The sequence below is a fragment of the Lemur catta genome, chromosome 16 (assembly GCF_020740605.2).
Source record: "Lemur catta isolate mLemCat1 chromosome 16, mLemCat1.pri, whole genome shotgun sequence".
Taxonomy (NCBI): Eukaryota; Metazoa; Chordata; class Mammalia; order Primates; family Lemuridae; genus Lemur; species Lemur catta.
Genome location: NC_059143.1, coordinates 24,670,492 through 24,695,958, shown reverse-complemented (window position 1 = coordinate 24,695,958; position 25,467 = coordinate 24,670,492). Strand labels below are relative to the sequence as shown.

At 34.2% G+C, this 25,467-nt stretch overlaps 1 protein-coding gene across 6 annotated transcripts in view; it reads left to right on the top strand.

The window, feature by feature from the left end:
* NOL4 (nucleolar protein 4) overlaps positions 1 to 25,467 on the top strand; it is a 314,990-nt gene that overhangs the window by 273,831 nt on the left and 15,692 nt on the right. For all 6 annotated transcript variants that reach the window (XM_045527469.1, XM_045527470.1, XM_045527472.1 and 3 more), the window contains one exon: positions 13,784 to 13,964. In XM_045527469.1, coding sequence (XP_045383425.1) covers positions 13,784 to 13,964 — 181 coding nt within the window. The remainder of the gene's footprint in view (positions 1 to 13,783; positions 13,965 to 25,467) is intronic.

Here is a 25,467-nt window from a genome sequence, read left to right as displayed (position 1 = left end):
CATGTTGTTTAGTCTTCCCCTTCTTTCTTCACATCCCTGTTTCTTATTATCACCCAATTGTTTAGTATTATATCATCATATTATATACCTCATTAATTTAAATATTGAGTAGCATAGGGCTTAGGGCTTCAGCCCATGGCATGCCCTCCAATGGCCTTCCTTCTAGTTGTATGGTTCCATTCATCAGTCTTTGGATGTGGTCATTCCATTAGATGTGACCACCGTAATGGTGCTATATTTCAGCACACCATTCTTTATTTTGTCAATGCTTTGTTCTATGTCAAGAAAGTTGCCATGATCCATCCTTTTAGTAGTCAGTCCTATCACACATAAGATGAGGTGATTTTAGTATGAGTTGTTTCTTAACAGTTTAACCAGTTTTCAAATGCTTAATTTTTAACCTTTAGTGACTTATGTTGCCATTATGATAGAAAAAAATGCAATATTTCTATTTGTATATTTTAGGATATCTTTTTTTCTATCAGTTTCTGGGGTAGTGTTTATTATCTCACATATTAAAACTATTTCAAATGTCCAGAATCTGAAATTAAAAAGACAAATAAAGTCTCAATATAGCTATCCTAATTCTAACCATATTACATTATCTTACAGTTTTTCTACCTGTAATTTAATACATGTATTAAAGTTCTAAAGTGTATGTTTTTGAATGTGAAAAATTAAATTTTTGTATTTACCAGTGCTTCCTTCTGAAACACCACTTAAATGATTATAATAAGTGAATATAAAAAGTTTGTATCTACAAGGATATGGAGAATAAGGAAGGACTCAGGGAAGGATGAGATCTTTCAGCTCATTTTTGGAAAGTGGAAATCTGCCCTCCAACTGACTGTATAGGGAGGTATCCATAAGAAGCCATTCAATCCTTGTAAACCCTGTAAAGTCTGAACACTGAAGGTACAAAGTATTATAGAATGTGGAGTTACATGAATACGAAAATAGGCAATTGACTCAAAGTGTATCTAAGAAGTTGTGACACTCAGGTCCCCTCTGCAATTCTGTATTTGCCAGGATACTAATTCCTTATTCTACCCAAGTGGGAAATGGGAGGTTTATTCTGTACAGAAAGAGGGGCAAAAGGGTCTAAACCCAGGATACCGTGGTGTTATAGCAGGAATGATATGCTAAAATGGGCAGAATAAGTTAAATTCCTCAAACTGAAGGCTATGTATCTCTACTGCAGGCCCCTTTTCAGTATGTAGCTCCACAAATAGAAACAATTGAGTTATGTACTCTTTGATGAAGAGACTAGAATTGTTATCTCAGAAACTGAAGAGCCAGAGAGGAAGAGCAAAGGTATAGATTCTGGCACTCAAAATATCAGAAGCAAGACATAGAACAGAAGGAAATTTTAAAGCAAAACATAGTTCATATCCTCGGAGAGATAATGAAAAATGAGTATTTCATTCTTGAAATAAAGAAAAATGTATGAAAAAGAAAAATAAACAAAAAGAACTCTTAGAATATAAAAACATATCCTGTATATGATAGTCAAAATTTTTTAAATAATTAGAAGATCATTTGTTAAATCACTCAGAAATTTTAAAACATCTAGACAAAGGCCTTCCAAATAAAGTAGATAGGTAAACAGAAAATAAAAGTAGACAGTCAACTTAGGAGGGCCAGTATCTGACTAATGGAAGTCAGAGAAAGAGAGAAAATAGAGTGAAAGAAATTATCCAAACAAAAAGAGAGAGCGAGAGAGGGAACATTTTTTCAGAACTGAAGAACATGCATTATTAGAATGAAAGAGCCCATAAAGTTACCAGAATAGTAAATGCAAAAAAAGACTGTGTCAGTCATATTATCATGAAAGTTCTAGAATACATGAGATAAAGAGAAAATCTTAAATACTCCAGGGAGGGTGGAGAAAAGGTCACATATAAAGAGAAAGTGAAAGAATATCAGCCCGTAAAAACCATCCTCAACACTCAAAATTATGAGAGCAAAGCCTGCAAAATTCTGCAGAAAATTTCATATCCAGCCAAATTAGATCCAAGAAGAGAGATAAAAAATAGAAGGGAGGTGGCCCTGGGAGAGAGGCTGTCTGACAGGGCCCCAGTTCTTTGGTGGAGGAACTCAGCAGCTGCCAAACCATGGCAAAGCAGGAAAGAATATTGGAGAACAAATACTCCAAACACTCTTACCTCCCAACCTCAATTCCTGTCAATTGCTTCCCACTGATGAAACCCTAGCAGCCTGAGAGCAAGTGAGCCCATCTGATTAAATTCACAGTGATTACAGTCCCCAGAAAACAATGTTAGAGAGTGCACCAGGAGAAGTAAATTAAGAATATTCTGTGTACCAGCAAAAATAAATGTTGGTGTAATTTCTTGTGGTGAGAGTTCTAGTCTAAGCCATGTGAATACTTAACATGACACAATTAAACCAAACCCTAGAGAGCATAGTGAGAAAGTGGGAGATATCTGGACACAAAGAAAGTTCCATACCAAGTATAGGATGTATTTCTGTACAGTGTGGGCACACACATACATGCACACACACATATGCACTTCCCCTATATCTTCCTATGACTGCCTCTTTTTTTTATCATTCCATTTATGGCTTATCGGCTTGTGTATTTTTCTCAGAAAGATATTCTCTCTTAGACACCAATCCCCAATCATTCTTTTACATCACTCAACTTCATTTCATTATTAATGATTATTAGTCTGAAATTATTTTTACATTGTATACATATTATTTCTTCCTCTTGCCTGGCCTTTCCTCATAGCCCCGTAAGTCCCATAAGGGCAGGGATCCTATTTTATCTACTAATATTTTCCCAGCACCTAGCTGAGTGTCTAGCCTAGTAATTAGGCATTCAATAGAATATTACTTAAAGTTTTTATTCATAAATAAAATTAGACTGTATAAGACTTTGTTCAGGGTTATTGATATGAGATAATAAAAAGGGGAGTATTGCATATGGCACAGGTTTCTAGCTCAGGAAACTGGATAGGTGAAGGCATTATCAATCAAGGTCATGAATTAAGGAAACAGAGCCAATTATGGCTGGAGAAGTGGGAGTGTGAGAAGGGAAAGTGCACACTTTTGGACATACTGACTAGGAAGCACCTGTGGGATAAGCAGGTGGTTATGTCCAGTAGATAGATGGAAATGAAGACCTGGGAAAAGGTCTTACTTACGGATTTAGATTTAGAGGTCTTGTCAGGTAGATAGTTAGGATCTCTGGCTCTTCTCGGGACAAGAGTTCCCTGTTTTGGTGCTGTTTCAAGCAATTGTTCCACCTGGGAAGGATAAGGGCAGGCGCTCCATTTTGGTGTTGCCCCACCCTTAATCTTTTCCCAAGCAACAGCTACACCTGGGGAAGGAGGGAATGCTTTGTCAATCTAGGAATTGCCCAGCAGGATAGGATTTAGAAAGTGATCTAGAGTAATCTAAGGGTAATTAATATGGCATTAGCTTGACTCTGTATTGCAGTTCACCACCCTCCCACTGCCCTCCCTCCCCTGCACCCAGGTGGGCTTTCTTGGAGGGAGCTCATATTCGCAGTTGGAATTTTGAGGACACCTGTTGATCATTTGATAACAAGCTACGCCTCCCAAGAGCCCACCTCCAGACTGGGCTAATAAAAGGAAACAATGCAAGAAGTCAGGAAGGGAGTAAGTGAGTTGGTCTGTCTCTCTCCACTCATGGCAACTAGACCCATTTTATCCTATAAGAGCGGCTCTTGTGAAACTGCTCCCTGCCTGAGGTAACTCTATTATATTGGACTTGCTGGTGACTTTTCCAAGAAAGGAGTCAGAGAACCAGGATAATAGTCTGGACTTGACATGTTGGTGTGTCTGCTCACTCTTTGGCCAAGAGCACACCAAGAATCGAGGGCAGAATTCCACCCTGACGTCTTTGGTGCCGAAACCTTGGATTCTGACAGTCTTTGGTCAAGAAGTGATAGATGAAGTCATTAACAACAGATGAGATCTTGCAGGTAAATTATGCGGAGAAAGTAAAAGACTCCTACAGAATAAAAATGGAAGGAAAAGAGAAGCTTAGTTATATTCTTTCTACCAAAATTTGCTATGGGGTAGATAATATAATCCAATATCTTGAAGGAGATAAAACGATTATAGTCCAAATTCAAATGCTCTTCAAGAACATTGATGAAATTTTATGTGTATGTATTGGAGAAGTTGCAGTAGAGAACACCTAAAAAAAACAACTTCTTGAATAACAAATTAGTTTTTCATTGTAAATGGAAATAAAATTTTAAATTTTCTTATGTATGAAAAAATATGCCAACAGTGATATTTATCTTACCATATGTCTAAACCCACAGTCAGTGTAGTAAATCAGAACACTTCACATGAGTAAATTTTAAGTAACAGAAATAGTACTATTAAACATTAACAAATAGCATAGTATTTTATTTATGTATACATATAACACCTGTACATATTCAGGCTTAAGTAATGTGTTTTAAATTCATTAGATTATTTATTTATAGATTTATGTTGTCTATGCATGTTCCTTGTACAATTTAATTTCACATTTATGTAAAAGCATTATCACTCAGTGATTTCAGGCATCACCATATTTATGGCTTTTCTAATTACCTTAGTTTAACTATTTTATATTAATATACTTGAAATACCAAAATGGATGGGCAATTTTTACACCCACTTTAAATTAAATTATAATAACTTGTAAGCTTTTATTCCAACATGTAAGAATTAAGATCTCAATTTTATGGCTCCTTCAAGACATACAGTCCAGATGGAGTTATGTTTACTATATGATTGAACATAATGCTCATCAAAAGTAGAAGGAATCCATTATGTAGAGCAATATTAGGTAGGGATTGTTCTTCATTCTGCTCATTCAACCATGTTGGCACACCTGTTTCTAATTTTGAAACCATCTATAATTACCTCCCAACATCAGTGTTGAAATTGCATCATTAGTCAAGTTTTTCTACGTGCTCAAAAAGAAATGTGAAAAGACAAACATTTTCTGCCATGGCTAGGTTTTTGTAAGACTTTAATTGTATTTTCCAAATTTCTGCTTTCCAGTTGAGCCAATTTTTTCAAGCTTGTTGTGTGAACTCCCAGGGCCACACTTAGAAGATTTAGGTAACTAACTTCTGTGATAAATAGTATCTGAGAAGGCAATTTTAAAGTACTTGGCCTAAGTTTTGTTGACTCATGCTCGTATAGCCATTTGTGACTATACCCATAGCTTTAACATAAATTGTAGCCTACTCTTATTCCCTGGGAAAGCTGATATCCACAGAAATGAAAAGAAAGTCAGTTTGTTTTTCTTATCTTTTAAGGTGGCATGTGTTGTTTTCATTTGATTTGAACTAAAATGTTACAGTTAAAACAGCATTAACACTTATGAGTTTTATTGTAGCATTGGCCAATAATACATACATATTATAGACAAAAGAAAATAAATATGTAGCCTTATTACCAAAAAAGAATTAACTACCAGAAATAAATTAAATCCCTTTGTAAAGTCCCTACATGAATCACAGATGTGCTTAAATTGCAGATAAAAATAATGTACCTCTTCACCCTGCCCAACATCATACTCTAGAGTGACAGCCATTATGCAGATGTTAGCCTTGATCTTCTGATATCACCATGTGAATAGCATTCTTACGTAGTAGTTAATGGTTAACTGCTGTAAGAAAAAATCCAATAGACCTCCATTGTGCTTCTCAAAATTTAACACTAAAGATGTTCATTCAGAATTTTTATTACAGCTGTAATTTTTTATAGCTAATAGATTCTAACAGAAATATCACCCTTAGATTCTTGCTTTGGGAGAAATTCTTAATTGTTAGAATACAATAATGTTGGCAATCTTTTTAGCTTTTTTTATATATAGTAGAATATTTTATTCAAGATCTTTTAATTTGTAGCAATCTGAGAACTCAGGAACTAATTTATATACAATGAAAGCCTTTGTTCTTTCCCAGGGTATCTTTTATTCTCTATTTGCTTTTCTTGCATTTTTTTTTTCAAAAAGATAGTTATATATGAAAAAGAGATAAAATGATTTCTAATAAATAGACCCTGCTTTTTTGTGTGAGGGTGTCTGGGAGATAAAATAGAGATTTAGAAAGAACAATATTTTCTGTCAATCTGGAACTTAGGTTACTGAGGGTATGAAAAGGAAAATATCATTTTCTTTCTCCTTTCCTTTTGATGAAATCCATATTTAAGTCTGCTTTATCTATAACACTTTTTTATTTCACACCAAACAATTTTAAAAGTTATAAATAATTTTAAAGAAAAAATTTAATTTGCTATTCAACATTAGATACATATATTAAAGTTTTAGAAATTAGATTAAAAATTAAATGATAATCAGAGAATAGAACATGTACATAAAGTATGAAAACTACCTATACATTGGTGAATTTACATGGCCCAGATTATGACAGTGGTGTCAGGTTTCAGGCTGAAATGTTGGTTCTTGGCATGCTCATGGCCGAAGAGCATGACGTGCCAAGTAATGCAAGCACAAATATGAGGTTTATTGAGGAGAGAAAGATAAGATTATAGGGCAAGAGCAAGGCATAGGTTTACAGAGCATGGTACATATGCCACAGATGCCGACTGGACCCATTGTTGCAGCAAAAGGAGAGTCAAAGGAAGGGCACAAAAAGGGTGTTGGTTATGGTCTGTGTTTTATAGTGCCCTGATTGGGACCTCCCTTGTGCTTCAGAGGTCACCATGGAAACACTTTGATTGGACAGTTGGGAGTTGCATGACCTCAGTCTTACTGTGCATATAGATCTCCCATGACCCTCTCTGAAAGCTCATTTGGGGGTGGGAGGTGAATGGCAGCAACACCCACTTTCATCTCTAGGAGACCCAGAATCCCTTTCTGTCTACCTAACATTGGTAAGATTATTTTTGGTTTAAGGTCTGACCAGAATATAAAGTGCATGAGGAGAAGTGACAGAAAATGGGGCTAGCAAGATTGTTCTCAAGAGTTGTGCATGCCAGGAGTTTGGGGCTTTGTTCTCTAAGAAAAAAGTCTCAAACATTTTAAAGAAATTGACACAGTAAGTGAATCAAAAAGATAAACTTGCAGAGATGTGGATAAGATGTGAAGGGGAAAGCTGGGTCAGAAGGTTATCACTATAACTCAGATGAGCTCTGAAGTTAAGCATTGGCAATGAGTGCTTTCCAGACAGGTGACAGTGATCCTCGTTTCCAAGATGACACTGACAGGACATGGGAATTGATTGACTGAAGGAAGCATTGGAAGAGAAGAAAGAAATCTTGGCATGATGTGTTAACTATTAGAACATGAAACATTAGTGATAGGACAGGTGTTTTGTTTTTAAATTTAATTTTTTGCAAGGGCTAGGGACAAGTTTAATATTGAAGTGCTAAATTTAAGATAACTGAATAATGGGATATCCAGGCATGGGCCTCAGGGAAAGACTGAGACTGAAGTAAGAATTTGGGAGTGACCGTTATGTTGGTAATAATGGAAGCCACACCTGCCATGGAATCCCCAGGTAGAGCAATGCAACTATCTTGCCAAAAGAGAGTGTTGTGTTAAAAGGGGGTAAAAAAAAAAATAAGAAAGTTTCTTTCCTTAATCAATGGAGCCCAATTGTAAAGCATGGGACCAGTTTCAAAAATGTTTCAAGTTGTTCTAAATGTAGATTTGAAAAAAAAATTAGAAAAAAGAAAAAATAATACATGATTAGGGAAAATTATTTCTTAGCCCTAAAATGTAATAAGACCTCATCTTAAAGATGACAATTTGTTATTGCTTTCCTAAAATTGGAGGTTTTTCTGAGGTGAAAACTACTCTGATACACATATTAAACCAATGGACAAATGATTTAAATCTGCAATCATATCTTTGAACTTCAAAGAAATGTTTAAAAATTTCATTTTGGTCATAACTCCAAATTGAATGTCAGCATCCTATAGAAAAAGACATTTATTTTTTAATGCAAGTTTTTCTGGTCAGTAACTAAATGGCAGAGTGTTACATCTAAATCTGCAATTTTAAAATACTAGAACTCTATTTTTACTTTTAGTAATCAAGTTTTATCTCAATCAGGAGAATTTTAGAGTAAACAGATGACTTTGCTTTGTACTTGGTGACTTCTTGCCAGACATGTATTCGTACACATTGAGTTGGGAAATTATCACTAATATGTTTAGTTTGTATTTTTCTTTAGGCAGATCTTTCTCAAATTTTTGTTTTTTTTCCCCACAATTCATTTAAAAATAATTATATCATTTTTGATTGACATATCATAACTGTATACAGTTATAGGGTACATGTTTTGATATGTGTACAATGTGAAATGATTAAATCAAACTAATTAACATATCCATCACCTCACTTATTTTTTATGGTGAGACATTTGAAATGTATTCTTTTACTTGTTTTGAAGTACATGTTGTTATTGACTATACTCACCCTGCTGTGCAATATATCCCCAAACCTATTGCTCCTATCTACGTGAAACTTTGTACCCTTTGATCAACTCCGCATCTCCTCCCCTCCCCTAGCCTCTGGTAGCCATCATTCTACTCTTCACTTCTTTTACTTTATTATATTCCACATAAACAAATCTTTATCGTTTATGAAATCATTGTGAGTGTGTGTGCTACAAAGAGAATGTGTTAAAATATTAGCATATTCTCTGAAGAGTTTGATAAAACTCTGGGAATAGCTGTTGTGCAGTAATATCGGTTTCTCAAGTGAGAAAAAAATTAATCTGGCTTCTCTGTTATTTCAAAGCCTGTCCTTAAGGTTACTTGGATTGAGTCAATATATGGCTTTCCTTATTGTCTGTCTTAGTGGGTTTGAGAGCATCTTTGCAAAGAACGAAGGTCTGCATTGGCATCCTAATCATTTGTACAGCCAGCAAGTGCAGGATGTGTTATGAAATGCTCCTAACTGCAAGAAAGAAATTACTTCTTGAGTGTTGTTATATATGTGGCTCTGTGGTGTCTGTGTGTTTTGTTGATGCCCTCAATAAAATCACCTCTCAACATCTCAAATCGTTACATTCACTTTAAGTGCAGTTTTTCTTAGCAGGAAAAGATTTTTAAGTGGGAGCTCTAGTTATCTCGGATTTTTTATGAAATTCTCTGGAAACTCTTAGCAATGGACTTAGTTGTGGAATACTTGTAAATGGAAGAAGAGAGGCTTTAAAAAGTAGAGATGTTTTGCAGTAGTTTATACATGAAATGCATTGCACTTCCTTGCCCCATCTGTACTAATAGAGCAAAGGAGAAATTTAGAGCAGTAACCTAAAGAAAAATGCTTTGTCATATTGACTATAAAGAATGTGTATGGACAGGAGAAATCCAGTAATAATCTTATATACATATATTTCAGGCAAATTGAGGCCTGCACCATGCACGTGTTTACTATTTTGCAGTAGTAAGATTATTTGGGGGTTATTTCAAAGTTCTTTACCTTAAAATAGTGGATCACTAATACCCTTCCCTGACAATATCATATAATATTCTCAAAATGTAATTCAGTATTAATGTAAAAATGCCTTGCAAACGTCGAAGTGCTATAAAAATATAGGTAAAATGTAAACAAATGCAAGATATGTGGATCACTGAATCTAACAGTAAATTTTATTGGAGTTTTCTGATCATCTTTACAGGAAGATAAAAGTTAATGAAGATACAAAGCATATTCATTAGGTGGTAGAGGATATAAAGTCTAAAAAAATGGAATTCTTAAGAGATGCAGTAAAGTTGTTGTAACATTTTCTATGCCAATTTTTACTAAAACCTATTGTCAAAAAGTTGAGCAAAGCAATCAAATTTCATTTCTAAGAAAGCATGTCTATCAAAAGTATCCAAGTAAATGATTCCTTAGGTATCCGTGGTGTGTCAGGAATTTAGTCAGTGTGGGCCAGGTACCGGATCAGGTTTAGCAAATTCAAATTCGTCCCTGTTCGATTTCTAAAGATGACATGGGAGTACAAGCCAGTCCCCTCAGTGTGTCAATGGCAGGCAATGTCTCCTTTCCTAAACCATTCCCAATCTTGCCCTTCATCTATAAGTAAAGACCCATCCTCTTATAAGCCCTTTTTTGATATATGAAATGCATATTTATATACAAGGGTATATTTATTGATAAAACCAGAGCCTAATTATAGAAGTCACCTTAAGTATTTAATCTGTTTCATATTTTTAATCAAATCTAAATCAAAACAACTCTGTGCATTATCTAGTGTACTGCCTGTCAATCATTGATCTAATTTGATTTTTATAAAATTAAAATATTTTGAAATGGGTCTAATGAAAGCTAGGAGAGGATTTTTTTTGTTTGTTTTCTGGTAAATAAAATTTATTTCATTGCCTAGATATGAAGCCTTATAACATATTAATATTACCTTCTTTGAAAACAATCTTCATAGCAACCCAATAGGCAAGCTATCAGCTGTGAGAACTTTGGGAACTAATGATTATTAAAAATTACTTACAAGGATAAAAATCTGACTCCAGGGATATTTATTTGTTATTAATACCTATTCTTTGAAACCAATAATCATTCAAGATAAAAACATGAATTAATTATATATAAACTATATATAAACTATGAATTAATTATATATATATAATGTCTTTTCCCAAAAGACATTACAAATTAGATTTTGGGGGGAGCTTTATATGTTGTATTTTTCAACATATAGTGAACTACCAAAAACAATGAAAATCTATGTTTGAATACAAATGAATCCCTACAAGGCCTGTTTTGATTGTTAATGGAATCAATTATCTGGCTGCTTAGTGCAGTTACTATGGTTTGGAATAACAGTTAATAATGAAAGCCTGAAAAATTTTTAAAATATCACATCTCATAATACAAATTAATTCGACCATGCAAAGAATCAAGAGAAAATATTGTGGTGACGATGCCTTCTCCCTTTTTACTCATCAATAAGAAACTTCTGTAAATGTATTTTATGGTCATTTTCCAAATGCAGAGAAATAGACAGGGATGTTTCAGAAGAGTCACCATTTTTCCAAAGCTAGAAATTCAAATTTTATCATGTTGTCCATTATTTCCACTACTGGAGTGGTGGGACTATTTGAGGCCAACCCCTTCCAAAGGACCCCGAAATTGTTTTGAACTACAGAGCATTCTGCCTTTTTTCAGAGTTTCCATGGCTACAAGTCTTTACATAAAGAATACTTTGCAGCTCAGTGGTTTTCATAATGCTTTAGATGCTGTGATTTTATGAGTGTAAGATAGAGCAAAGCAGAGCTGCTAGTCTGGTTGAAGAGGAAGGATGCAGCCTGAAAGCATGTCTGTATACCTTCACCCGTAATCTCAGGAAGACATGAGCCATTTCTTCCAGAAGCCTAATAGTTCCATAAACACCAGCTTGAAACCTACTACATATAGGAAATAGAAGTTGTATGCATGAAAAAATAATTACTCTTTTGGCAAGCTTTACGCATAAACTGAATGAATATGTTACATGTCTATTCTAGTATAGAGGAATATATGTGTATATATCTATAATATAAATTTCCGTCCCCTGGCAGGGACATTGGCTCTCCTAGATGGAAGACTTTTATTATACCTTTATGAAAGACTGATGAACAGTGTATGAGGTGTAATAACCATTGGTTTGACCATTTTCTACTCACCCTGTCATTGTAACACTAATTCATCATAAATACGAAAGAAAACATATATATTCTTTGCCTGTATATCAAATAGAAATATATCTTTAGAAAAAGTCCCTATTACCAGATGTAAATTTGGTGAAAGCTCCATAACCATTTTTATAGAGAAACACAATCTAAAAGCTCGCTTTCTTTGGATATTTTCTACTAGCAAATAACTTAAAATTAAAAAAAATAATCTAGAACTTGCTGACTTCCCAACCTAAATAGTAGAACCAGAAATACCAACAAAATTTGATTCTGTCTAGGTCCCTTCTTTAAGGGAATTTCTCCCAGGAAAAGTGTTATTCCAAGGCAATTTACCCTCCCATGATTTCTAAGGTTTAAATGGCAAGAGTTTAAATTACAACCAGACATTCTAGTTAATGCACCGATTTAGGTCATTTCATGTTTATATTACATATATCTCAGATGCATCATTTTTGTTTGGTTTTTTTTAAAAGTCAATGCTGGGAAAATGAATTTACATCAAAGGTTAACATTTCTTTTTGTGTTACATGTTTTCCTTTCAATTTCTTATTTTCACTTCAATCTACTTTGAGAAATGTTATGTTTATTTCATAATCTTACTGGAAAGAAAATGATGAAAGTCCATAGATCATGTGTCAGGTCTACAGCTGAGTTTAATGGTCAGCGTTGAATGGATCAGAGTTGACTAGATTGAAGGAACAAGAGCAAATCATAACTGTGTGATGCTGATGGTCATGGCTGGGCTTTCTCAATATAAAAGATTAGAATATTTCTCAATATAACAATACTACTGTGTCCATAGAGCAAACTTTTCTAGCACTTAGAGCCACAAAAAATCTGTTTGAAAGTTATTTGTTTCACTAAACACATAAATTTAAGAGCTGCAAAATGCTTCTGATTGTGACCAAAAAAAATGCTACTAAGAATTCACTAGAAATCTGTTTATAATTCTTTCTTGTTAAAAAAGGAAAGAAGAAAAGATGAAGAGTGCAGTAGGCAAGTAAAGTCATATATGTGGTGTATAATTTTAGACTTTATAAACTCATAGCTAAAGGAAAATTCATTCAGTCTGCTTTGGTGCTGAAAATATATAAAACTTATTGCAAATTAAAATTTTTATTTCCTTATAACTTGACATGGTTAGGTTTGAAGCAAACTTTGTGGACACTAGCACAACTTAAAAATGAGCAAAACAAACAAAAAAACAAAGGCCTGTGTTTTATTTGTATATTTGTCAGGCTGTATAATGCATATGATGAGATCAGCTTGGTCCAACTTCAATAAATTTTGCTATAATCATAACATAAGAGAAAGACAGAAGTTTGCAAAAACCAATTTTAGGAACTGCAAATTTTATTACATATTTCTTTACCTTCCATTGTAATTTCTCTTCATGTAATTTTTTTGAGCCTAGCTAGTGGTTTTTAATTAACATAAAATTTACCTTTCCAACAATTTCTAAGTCTACAGTCCAATATTGTCAACCACATGCACATTGTTGTGCAACAGATTCCCAGGATCACCCCCTGACAACCTCACCGTGACTCAAACTCTGTACCCACAGCAAGACTCTCCACCTCCCCAGCCACAGCCCCTGCACACCACCATTTTACTTTATGGGTCTATGAGTTTGACTACTTTAAATACTTGATAAGTAGAAACATAAAACATCTGCTTTTTCGTGACTGTTTTATTTCATTTAGCATAATGTCCTTAGGTTTCATTCATGTTGTAGTATATGATAGGGTTTCTTTCTTTTTAGAGCCTGAATAAAATTCCATTATATGTATATACTATATTTTCTTTATCCATTTATCTGTCAATGTACATTTAGGTTGCTTCCACTTTTGTGCTGTGAATAACTCTCTTCATGTAATTTTAATTTTAGTTAAGAATTGTCAATTGCTCCATCTCCAATCTGCCTACTTTGTTATTTTGCTTTCCTTATTTTCGTTTTTGACAAAATGTTGAAAATGTGCGTGTGTGCTTGCTTAATGTTTGCTATGTGTACTTTTCTTATTCAATGCAGATATAGACGTAGATAACCATAAGATAGTCCTGTTCCAGTTGAAATAGTACGGTGGGTTGATTGATAGATAACGGAATGCTGTCTGTCATTGCAGGATGAGTCTGCTCCAGCTGACAGACAATGTAAGCCAGAGGCGGCCCAGGCCACTTACTCCACATCAGCTGTTCCGGGCTCGCAGGAGGTGTTGTACATCAACGGCAATGGGACCTACAGTTACCATAGTTACAGAGGACTAGGAGGGGGACTGCTAAATCTGAATGATACTTCCAGTAGTGGTGAGTCTTCATTATAGATTGTGTTTTTTGTGGGTCCATTTGGGAATGGTGAATTTTCCAAACCAGAGAGAAGAAAACGGATGATATATTGTTATAAGCAATAGTCGGTGCCAATCTGCTAAAACCTAGACCATTTAATACATAATTGTCTCCCTACATGGATATCTCCCTTCTCTGTGCTGTTTTTCCAAGTGGCAGCACTATTATGCAATTTGAATGATTGTTTTATGCTAAAAAAAAATCTCAACTAGAAAAATATCAGTTGTTTTTTCTAAATAGTGATACATTCTGCCCCCAAAGCTGTAATGTACTGTTCACTAAGAATAATGACATGTTATCTCAATGTCCAAAGAGGTTTTTGACATGGAAAATTTGAGGCACCAGGAACTTCGCTGACTTGATAAACCATACACAGTCATTACTAAGAACATACAAAATGAAACAACACATGGAAACAACTCATGGCTCTCCAGACAGTAGTTTGTCAATGACAATGGCATGATCTGTCAGCAGAGGTGTTCTAGAGGCAGCTTATACTGGCTCTTGGTTGGTAAATTTTAGGGATTTCTTGAACTTGTATACCAGGATGAATTCCAAATGAATCAGAGATTTAAATGTATAATATAAAAGCCATACATGTCTTAGGGGAAAAAAATGAATGGCCAAATTTCTTATAACTGGGTGGTAAGAAAAACTTTCCTAACTCAAATTCCACGGAAAAATTAGTTCCATTATGAACACACACAAACATATACATACACACACACACACAACTTTGGGCTGACAAAACACTGTAAGAAAATTAAATAGAAAAAAAACTGGAAAAATTATTAGCTACTTGTACTACAAAGATTTAATAGGTCAATGTATGAAGGTCTTCTAAAAATGAAGAAGAAATGTACCCCAAATCATATAATAAAAGGCAAGAAATATAAACACACAATTCCCAGAAAAGGCAATGCAAGTGTCACTTAAATATTTGTGAAATTGTTCAACTCACTTACTCTGAATAAGAGAAATGTAGTTTTTTCCTCATCAGATTAGCAAAAATCCAAATGTTTAACAGAGTATTTTTCTTGACAAGACAGTGAGTAAAGAGATACTATCATACATTGCTTGCAGAAATGCAAAAATTTAGAATGGAACTTGACAATATCTAGAAAAATTAAATATGCACTTACCACTTGACCCAGCAATCTCTCTGTTAGGAATCTATCTCAAAGATGCACTGATGAAAGTACAAAAAGAGATACCTGCAACACTATTCATTGCAGTGTTATAAATGCAAAAACAAAAAAGTGTTACCAATAAAAATGCCCCGCAATAGATGGCTGTTTGATTAAATTATAGTGTATCCAAATAAGATAGTAGCATACAACTATAAAAAGTAATGGGGAATATCTTCATATACCATTATATAGTGATCTCCAGGTGGTGAAAAGTCCTTATAGAATGCTAATATTTATAAAAGAAGGATTTATATAAATGGAAGCATAAACTATAATTTTTTAAAAAGTTTACATAGGAGTGGGAATGGGGAGAGAACTGTAGTTTGAATACTTTGAATATACTTGGTTTTGATACTTTGTTTTATAAATTTAACTTTGGAACAAAGTACATATTTACATAATTATGAAACTCTTTTTAAGAATACCTAAAATTGAAAGAGAAATGATACAAATGAGCTTTAACTATTTAATGAGTTGTTGGCATAGCCCCATAGAGAGGAACTTTTCCAGGTGATTTCAAAAATCATAATTTGACTCCATAAGCATTCAATCCAGTGATAAAACCTGAAACTATATTCGGTACTCATATTATTATTGTTTGGGGACTGTTGTCTGTGTATTTTGGTTAAAAGCAAACTTGCAATTTTGTTAGTGTCAGTGAAAGGTGGGATTTTCAGCAGGGGTCAAGGTAGATATACATATAAAATCAAGAAGTTTAAGCAAAAACTTCATAATCTTGTATCTGAATTCACAGTATCAGTGGGAATTTACAATGTATTTTTTTAAAAAACAATAAGCACTTCTTATCTCTTTACTGAAAATACCTGAAAACAAAAACTAATTTGAATTTGTAATTTTGAATTAGGCTTAGGATTTTTATTATATTTTGGGAGAAATTACATTATTAGTGTGAATGAGTTTATATGCTAGGAAATCACTCACCTTTACAGCACTGGAAATAGGCTTCAAGAATCTTCATAAGTTTTGCAAAAAAAAAAAAAAAAAAAAAAGAATCTTCAGGAGTGTTCTTCCGTAAGGCTGGGGCTCCTTGTTCTGCCCACAAATTAAAGGTCCTCAAAGGACAGAATCACTGAGCTTTAGTCTTTGTGAATTGCCTCCCCAACTCCACAAAAAAAAAAAAAAATGTTCTTCAGATGGAAGAGAAAAAAGAAAGAAGCTATTTTAGAAAGAAATTAACTTTCAGGTGCATATTCAGCTTTTCAAATGCTAGTGAGCTTTCTCAGCTGTGTTTAAGTCTTCTCTTTATCTGGATAGCAAATGAGCAGAAAGACTAACTCCACGACTGGAAAAGGAAAACACAAACAAAAGCTAAAGATTCTTTTAGTCTATAAATCTAGAAACTGTAACTCTAACACTTCTTTTTAATGTTTTACATAAGAAGTAAAACCTTAACCACCAAATCACAAACTTTGGGGGGAAAATTGTATTCACTTAAGATTTTATTGACAAAACCTTTTTGTCAGCTAGATTTTTAAAGATCATTCATTTAAGGCCGGGCGCAGTGGCTCACGCCTGTAATCCTAGCACTCTGGGAGGCCGAGGCGGGCGGATTGTTTGAGCTCAGGAGTTCGAGACCAGCCTGAGCAAGAGTGAGACTCTGTCTCTACTAAAAATAGAAAGAAATTATATGGACAGCTAAAAATATATGTAGAAAAAATTAGCCAGGCATGGTGGCACATGCCTGTAGTCCCAGCTACTCAGGAGGCTGAGGCAGGAGGATCGCTTGAGCCCAGGAGTTTGAGGTTGCTGTGAGCTAGGCTGACGCCACGGCACTCTAGCTCCAGCAACAGAGTGAGACTCTGTCTCAAAAAAAAAAAAAAAAAAAAAAAAGTCATTCATTTATTTAACATCAACCAACAACTACTACCACTTATTGAACCTTCATGGTGCTTCCATGTAGTCTTCATTTAATCCTTACACAGTCCTATGAGGTATGCTCTGCAATTTGGGGGATAATTTTTATAAAATTGAATTTGCCCCCACTTTAAAAAAGGAATGCCTACACAGCAATTCCTTTCTTTGTAACATAACTGAATACTGTTCTGTGAAGTTGAGAGAAGTTAAGTGACTTGCCCAACGTCCTCCTTCTAATAAAGGGTGGGGACAGGATTTGAACACAGGCATTCTGACATGAGAGGCCACATTCTAAATTACTGACCTAACTATCGCAGTGTCTGTGGAACCAAGCGCTAAAGCATTAGTCCCTAGTCATCACTACTAATCTATTTTCTGTCTCCATAAATTCTCCTATTCTGAACATTTCATATAAATGAATGAATCATACAGTATGTGGTTTTTTGTGTCTGGCTGCTTTCACTTAGCATGATGTTTCCTATGTTAATATATGGTTAACATGCATCAATACTTTATTTTTTATTGCCAAGTATTAATAATATTCCATTTTATGGATATGCCATATTTTGTTGAGCCATTCATCTATGATGGGGGGCACTTAGGTTTTGGTTACTTTGGGGTTATTATAAGTAATGCTGCCATAAAAATTTCTGTACGAGTTTGCATGTACCTATGTTTTCAATTCTCTTGGGTACATACATTGGGGTGGAATTGATGGTTCATACATATGATTACTCTATAGTTAACATTTTGAAACAATACCACAATGAATATCAGATGTACTTTCATTTACTTCACTCTTTCAAACTTAGTTTCAACTATGTCTTGTAGTATTTACAGTACAAACTTTGCATATGTTTTGTTAATATTATTGCTATTTCACTTTGCTGACGTTATTATAAATGGAATGCTTTCCTTAATTCCATATTTGGACTGTTTATTGAGGGTTTATAAAAGTGCAGTTGATTTTTGTATATTTGTGTCCTGCATCCTTGCTGAGCTCATTTATTAATTCTAATTAAGTGAATTCCTTGGGGGTTTTTATAGGCAAGAAAATGTCATTTGTAAATAGAAATAGTTTTTCTTCTTTCTTTTCAATCTGAATTTCATTTATTTTTCTTGCCTAGTTGCCCTGGAGAAAAATCTCTAATAAAATGTTGGATAAGAGTACTGATAGTAAATATTTTTTATCTTGTTCCTGATCTTAGGGGGAATAATTCAGTCTTTCACCATCAAATATTTTTTTTTAATAGATGCCATTTATTAGACTGAGGAGCTTAGAAAGGTCCTTTTTATTCCTAGTTTGTTGTATATTTTTTATCAAATAAAGGTGTTGAATTTTGATGTATGCTTGTTCTGCATCTATTGAGATTATAATGTGGTTTTTGTTCTTCATGATGTAATAATTGCATTAATTAATTTCTTGATGTTAAGCCAATCTTGCATTTCTGGGAAAATTCCACTAGCTCAAAGCATATAATTATTTTGATATGTTTCTGTGTTAAGCTTTCTAATATTTTGGTGATGATTTTTGGGTCCATATTCATAGGAAATAATTGACCTGCATTTTTCTTTTTTCTGATGTCTTTGTCTAGTTTTGGTGTCAGGCTAGCTCTGGCCTCATAAGACAAGCTGAGAATTGGTCCCTCTTCTGTTTTTTCAGAGAATTTGTAAAGTATTAGTATTAATTCTTTAAATGTTTGCTAGAATTCAGCAGTGATGCCACCTGGGCCTGGGCTTTTCTTTTCTGCTTGATTTTTGATTACTAACTCAATCTCTTCCATTGTTATAGGTGTACTTATATTATCTATTTCTTGTGTCAGTTTAGGTAGTTTATACATTTCTAGGAATTTTCCCAGTTCATCTAGATTATCTAATTTATTAACAAACAACTGTTCATAGTCTTCTCCCTTCATAATCCTTTTTATTTTTGTAAGGTTAGTAGTGATGATTTCTTATTCTAGTAATTAGAGTTTTCTCTCTTTCCTTCTTGGTCAGTCTAGCTTTTGTCAATTTTGTGGATCTTTCAAAGAATATGGTTTTGGTTTCATTGGTTTTCTTTTTTTTATTCTCTAGCTTACTCCTTTATGCTTCATTCATTATTTTCTTTATTTTGCTTATTATAGGTTTAGTTTGCTCTTATTTTTCAGTGTTTTCAACTGGAAAGTTAGATTACAGTTGGTCCTTTGTATCCACAGGTCCTACATTCACAAATTTAACCAATCACAGATCAAAATTATTCAAAATGAAAAAACTAACAACAATAATACAAATAAAAATACAGTATAACAACTATTTACATAACACTCACATTTAAGTACTAGAAGCAATCTAGAGATGATTTAAAGTATATGGGAGGATGTACATAGGCTATATGCAAATACTATGTCATTTTATTTAAGTGACTTGAGCATCTGCTGACTTTGATAATTGGGGAGGGTTCTGGAATGAATCCCCACAGATGCTGAGGGACAACTGTAATTGAAGTCTTGTTTTCTCTTTTTAAATATAGACATTTACAGCTATAAGTTTCCTTCTAAGCACTGCTTTATCTGCATCCCATAAGTTTGGGTGGTGGTTTTATTTTCATCCACCTCAAAGCATTTTCTAATTTCACTTGGTGTTTCTTCTTTGACCCATTGGTCACTTAGGAGTATATTGTTTAACTTCCACATATGTGTGAATTTCTTAATATTATTGATTTCTAATTTTATTTCATTTTCAACATGACAACATACTTTATATAATTTTAATCATTTTAAATTTATTGATGCTTGTTTGAAGCTGGATGATAACATAGATTATGATCTATTCTAAAGAATTTACTATGTACACTAGAGAAAAATATGTATTCTGTTGGTGGCAGGGTATTTTGTGAATGTGTATTAGGTCTACTTTGTTTATAGTGTTGTTCAGTTCTTATATATTCTTATTGAATCTTCTGCCTAGTTTGTGTCTCCATTATTGAAAGAAGTGTATTGAGGTCTCCATCTACTACTGTTGAATTGTCTATTTCTGCCTTCAATTCTGAAAGTTTTGTTGTTGTTGTTGTTGTTTCCTTCATTTTGAGACTGTGTTGTTTAGCACATACGTATATTTATATTGCTGTATCTTCTTGATGGATTGACTCTTTTATCAGTGTAAAATATTCCTTTTATCTCTAATAATTTTTTGTTTTAAAATCTATTTTGACCAATGTTAGTTATTTCTGTAATATTATAAAAACAATAGTAACTTGGGTTATGGTGGTGGTGCTGAAAATGAAGAGAAGTAGACAAAGCTTTGGACATGTAGGTGACATAGATAAGAGTAGAACAAACAGTATTTCTCATCTCTACTCTTATACAGCCAACAATAATTTATCTTTTTTTCCATCAGTAACTAAATAATTTTGGGGGCCCAATGCAAAGTGAAAATATCAAGCCTCTTGTTTGAAAATTAAGAATTTCCAGACATTGACAGCAGAGCATTAATCTAAGCATGTGACTTTTCTGAGCTCAGGGTACTGTGGGAGTACCAATGTTTCAATACCCATTTTGCTTTTTTGATTTATTTAGCAAGTCAGAGGAAAGCATTGATTTTTTTTTTTTTCCACAAAAAAGACAGAGCTGCTGGTGGTAATAGAGATAATGTATACAAAGAAGGAAAAGGATGAAGACACATGTGAGAATATTTTGAGTGAGTTTTTTGGGAAGAGAAGAGAGCAGCTGCCAATCATGGGTAAAAATTGTGAAGGAATCTAAAAGAAAAGTTTTGTTACACATTATTAATGAGCAGGGCTCCCAAAGTCTTTCTTGACCTTCAACCCATTCACCACTGAGAAACTAAAACAGTCTTTTAGAAAAGGTAAATCTGATCATATCACTTCACCAGCTAAAACCCTTCTGTGGGTCTCAAGGTTCTTAGGGAAATGACATTAGCCAGCCAACCCACTTGACCTTTTCTTTGACCTGCTTCCCCCTGCCCCATCTTATTTATCTCTCATCCTTTCTTTAAATCCAGAACTCCAAATCTAGATCAGGTGTCATCACACACTCTGATAGCAACATGAATTTGTCCTCTGAAGCATGTCCCAGAGCACATATGGGCACATGTGCATGCATATTCACATGCATAATTATATTACATTCGTATCTATTCCTCAGTCATATTGTTCAGTGGTTCTCAAAAGCTACCTAAGAAATCTGTATAAATTCCAGGTATACAATCATATCCGTGACTATAAATTAGGTTTTATAAATGTGCTGCTTGAGTGTGGATACTATGGTATTTTGTTGAGGCCCACCTTGTCTGACTCACCTCAAAAACTTCACTATCATAAAATGATACAGCCGAAAGGGACTTGAGAAATCATGTGATAACAACCTTTTTATTTTGTAAAGGCTATAAAGAAAGAAACAGGCCTGCAAAATTGGGTGGCTTGCTCAAGGTCACAGATATTGATTTCTGAGCTATTTAGTTAATACATCCTTTGGGTGTTGTTTGATGAGATAAAGATCTCGTAAGGACATGGCAAACAACTTCAAACAGTTCAGACTCTCTGTGTACTGCTAAGAAGAAACAGAAGTAGCAGACTAACCATTATGGCATGAAGCAAATCAAAAATGATGTGACTTTTTTTGAGCAATGGCTTTCAGCTGAGTGTTACTGATTTTAAAAACAACAACAAACAGGAAAAGACTAGTTTAGGCAAATAATAACTTTAGACTTAAATCAAAGAGAATTCATCTGGTGAACATTTGAAAAAGTATTCTACCAATGGTAATGGTAACAAGGGAAATGGTTTAATTCCATGTTATAAAGGAGCTCTAAATACCTTTTCTTTTTCCAAGAATACATACTAACTACAACACTGGCATTGTCTATTGCTATTTGGGTTTTGTTTAGTTTTTGTGTGTTTTAATCACAGAAAGGCAGCTAGATGTATTAAGCCTACAATATCCTTTATTTAAGGACTTTCTTTATAAATTCTGGGAACCCCAAATGATCTGCCTTTTGAAAATGGTATTATTCTATTATTTCTTCATTGAAATGAAGAAATGACACCAAAATAGTCATTCCCTGTAACAGATTTGGAGCTGTGGTGAAAGAAACTACATGCATATGCATAAATCTGTTATGTCCTAAAAAGGACTTAACAGAAGAATGGCATTATATTAGATGCCAACATCATATCTGATGTCTGACAACTCCAGTTAATCTAAGTTTGAGAATTCTTGATGTGAGGATTTGTAGAGATCTGAAAATTATGGAAGGCAGTAGCAACTTCCAAGAGACCAAGTTGAATTAACTATATATCTGACTTAATTTATTAAGGAGATGAAGATAATCAGGTTTTACATCATTAACTGGGGAAACTTGGAAGTATGTTGCATGACAGCAGCATAATTAGGGGAGCAAAGATTGTTTCCAGAACCTTTAAAGCTAATACTGTAATAATAACATGAACCCTGAAGATAGTACCATGTTCAAGAAGAATGTAAAGGCAGAAGAATAAAAAAGGATACCTTAGCAGCATTTGAATTCACTGTAAATATTGTGGGGTTCCCATGTTCATATCATTGTCACTTTGAGAGAAACAAAAGTGGATAAGGCAGAATCAGTAACCTCATAACCTCATGAAACTTACAGATCAAAAAGATAGTCTTCCTCCAGTCTAAACATCAAAATCCTTCAGATCCTGATTAAATACTTCCTCCTCTTTGAAACTTTCCATCATCATCCTTCCACTCTTTGGAAGATGAATCATTCCCCTGTATGTGTCTTTATTCTAGCACTTACTGAATTGTGACTATATTTTCAAATATTTTTCTTTAAATAGATGTATACTTCTTGAAAACAGAAACTTTATCTTGTTCACTATTACATCCCTCTGAGAAAGACCAGAGATATAGGAAGTGTTTGATAATATTTGCTTAATAAATGAATAAATTGTTAAAAATAGAATATTTATACCAAAATTCAAAAAAAGTACAGAGGCAATTATTTCTGGATGACAGGAGTGAAGGGTTTATCTTAGTAGAAAGCAAAGGAATTAGAGGCAAGAAGAAAGATTAAACTGAATTTGGGGATTCTGTGGGTAAAAGAAGAAGGCTCCAGTTCATGCATCACTTTATGGGTCTATAACAGGTACAGAGTTTTATAAACTCCTGCTTAATTTTAAACACAATATCAATAGGAAAAGCTTGCCCATGTTGGAGACTTCAAAACAAGGAAAGATTCTGTCTACTAATGGTGCCAGGGTACTGTTCAAATCCTTCATTAGCCAACCTCATTTGTTTAGAGCTGGCAAGGGTCTATACCCAATAATCCAAGTTTTCAAGTTGGAGTATTATCAAAATGACAGCAGTTACAATTTGTATAAAGAATTTATTCAAATTATCAAACTGAAATGAGAAGCAAGCAAGCAGCCAATCCTCCTGTTATTATCACATCCATTTACACGGGACTTTGGACTGCTTTCTTTCTATCAGGAAGTTCACATCGAGCTGTCTAAAGAGGGCAATTGTGGTTCACTGCAGTTATTCATTGGATCCCTTGAGTCTAAATTATATGCATAATGCATAAGTTAACTACTGATGTTTCCTCTCCACAAACTCCATGGGGCAGACTTTTCTATTTGTTTTTCAACTCTGATATAAACTGGGCTGATATACAGACCAAAAATCTAACAGGATCAAATTGTAGTAATAATAGCCATAATAACTAACATTTGCATGGCAGTTTCTGGTTTGTCAAATCCTTTACAGCCATTATCTTCCTTACTCCTCACTAATATTCAGGATTGTTGGCTTTAGTGGATCTATTGGCTCAATGCCTTTAATTATGAGTCCAAGGAATGGTGGCCATAAGATTCACCATCACACTAAAACTGGTGACAGTGGTATGACTGACTTTGTATGTTGATAGTGCCAGGCATTAACATTTTGAAACATATCTTTTCATCTGAAGTCAAAGGACCACTTTTATTCATTCAATCTCTTCATTTCTCACCTCCCACTCACTCTTCAATCTAACCAGCTTCTCCCCACCATTCTCCTGAAACTCGTCTGGTTTAGTTTATCAGTGACTCCACTGATTGTCAAATGAAAGAAATTGTTTGCCCTTTATTTTACCAGATGTCTTGGGCATATTTGAATCTGTTGATGATTAGAACCTTGAAACTTCCGCCCTCTTGGCATCCATAGTAATGCACTCTGGTGGCACCTTGTGCTCCTCAAATCATTCTTTTGTTGCCTTTCCAGGCTTTGCTTTTCTACTCATGCCCTTCCCTGCTGGGATTCCCCCAGAATCTCACACTTGTCCCTTTAATCCTCTTGTTTTGCACAATGCCCAAGTGAGAGCTCCCCAGCTTTTATGGTTTCAGCTGCAAAATACTGCCTAATCTGTATAACTACCCCAGTCTTTCTGCTGAGTTTCCGATTTGTATACAGTTATCTATCAGACAGTTTGGTCTAGACATCTGGAGAAACCCTATATTTAATTATTTAAAAATGGATTCTTCATACTCACACATACTATTTCCTTTCCCTGGGGTTATCTCATGCCAGAATACCCTCCCCAAATCTGACTCTCATCAGTATTATGTTCCCTGTATCTTTTCTGACTGCCTCCCTCATTTCTTGGCTAAATTTTCTTTCTATATGTTTCAATTATAACCTAAGCATATCTCTTATTATATAACCTGCCTGTTATGTGCTCTTTTCTATATTAAACTATGCACAAAGTGACTTTTTTTTAAACTGTCATATCATCAATGTCAGTAGGTGATTGGCTTCTATTAGTGTTCAATGAATATTAAATACATACATGAATGACTAAAGGAAAGAAATTATTCTAATAAAAGATTGTGCCTGTTGGGAGATCTTTACTAAGTCCAACTGAGCATGGGAGTAATCAGTTGACATTAAGGATGTCTTCTTGGAGCATAATATTGGGGGAAGGGAAATGTTTCATGTTAAACATTTCAGAGAAATATTTTGAAATACACAAATTCTGTTTTAAAATCTATTCAGCTTGAGCCCCCCTGATTCAGTAAAGAATTATTTACCATAGTTATCTAGGGACCTATAAAGGTGTACTTTTTCCCTTTACCTTATTCTCTGAATAACTTGTTCTGGCTCCTTAGCCACATGCAAAGAAGTCGTGTAGATGTGTGGGGAGGGACCATTGTGATCCTGCTCCAGGAGACCAGCTGGATGTTTTTGTGTAAAAAAAAAAATGCATAATGTCTATCATGAAAAAATGTATAGATAATGATTTTATAGAATAGAGCCTAAAAGTAATTCACAAAAGCTATGAAATCCCCTCTGGTGAATTCATATGCCTTTTACACAATGGGAAGATCTCCTGATGGTCACATATTATATGAAGAAAGATGACTGTGTGATCTAATCGAA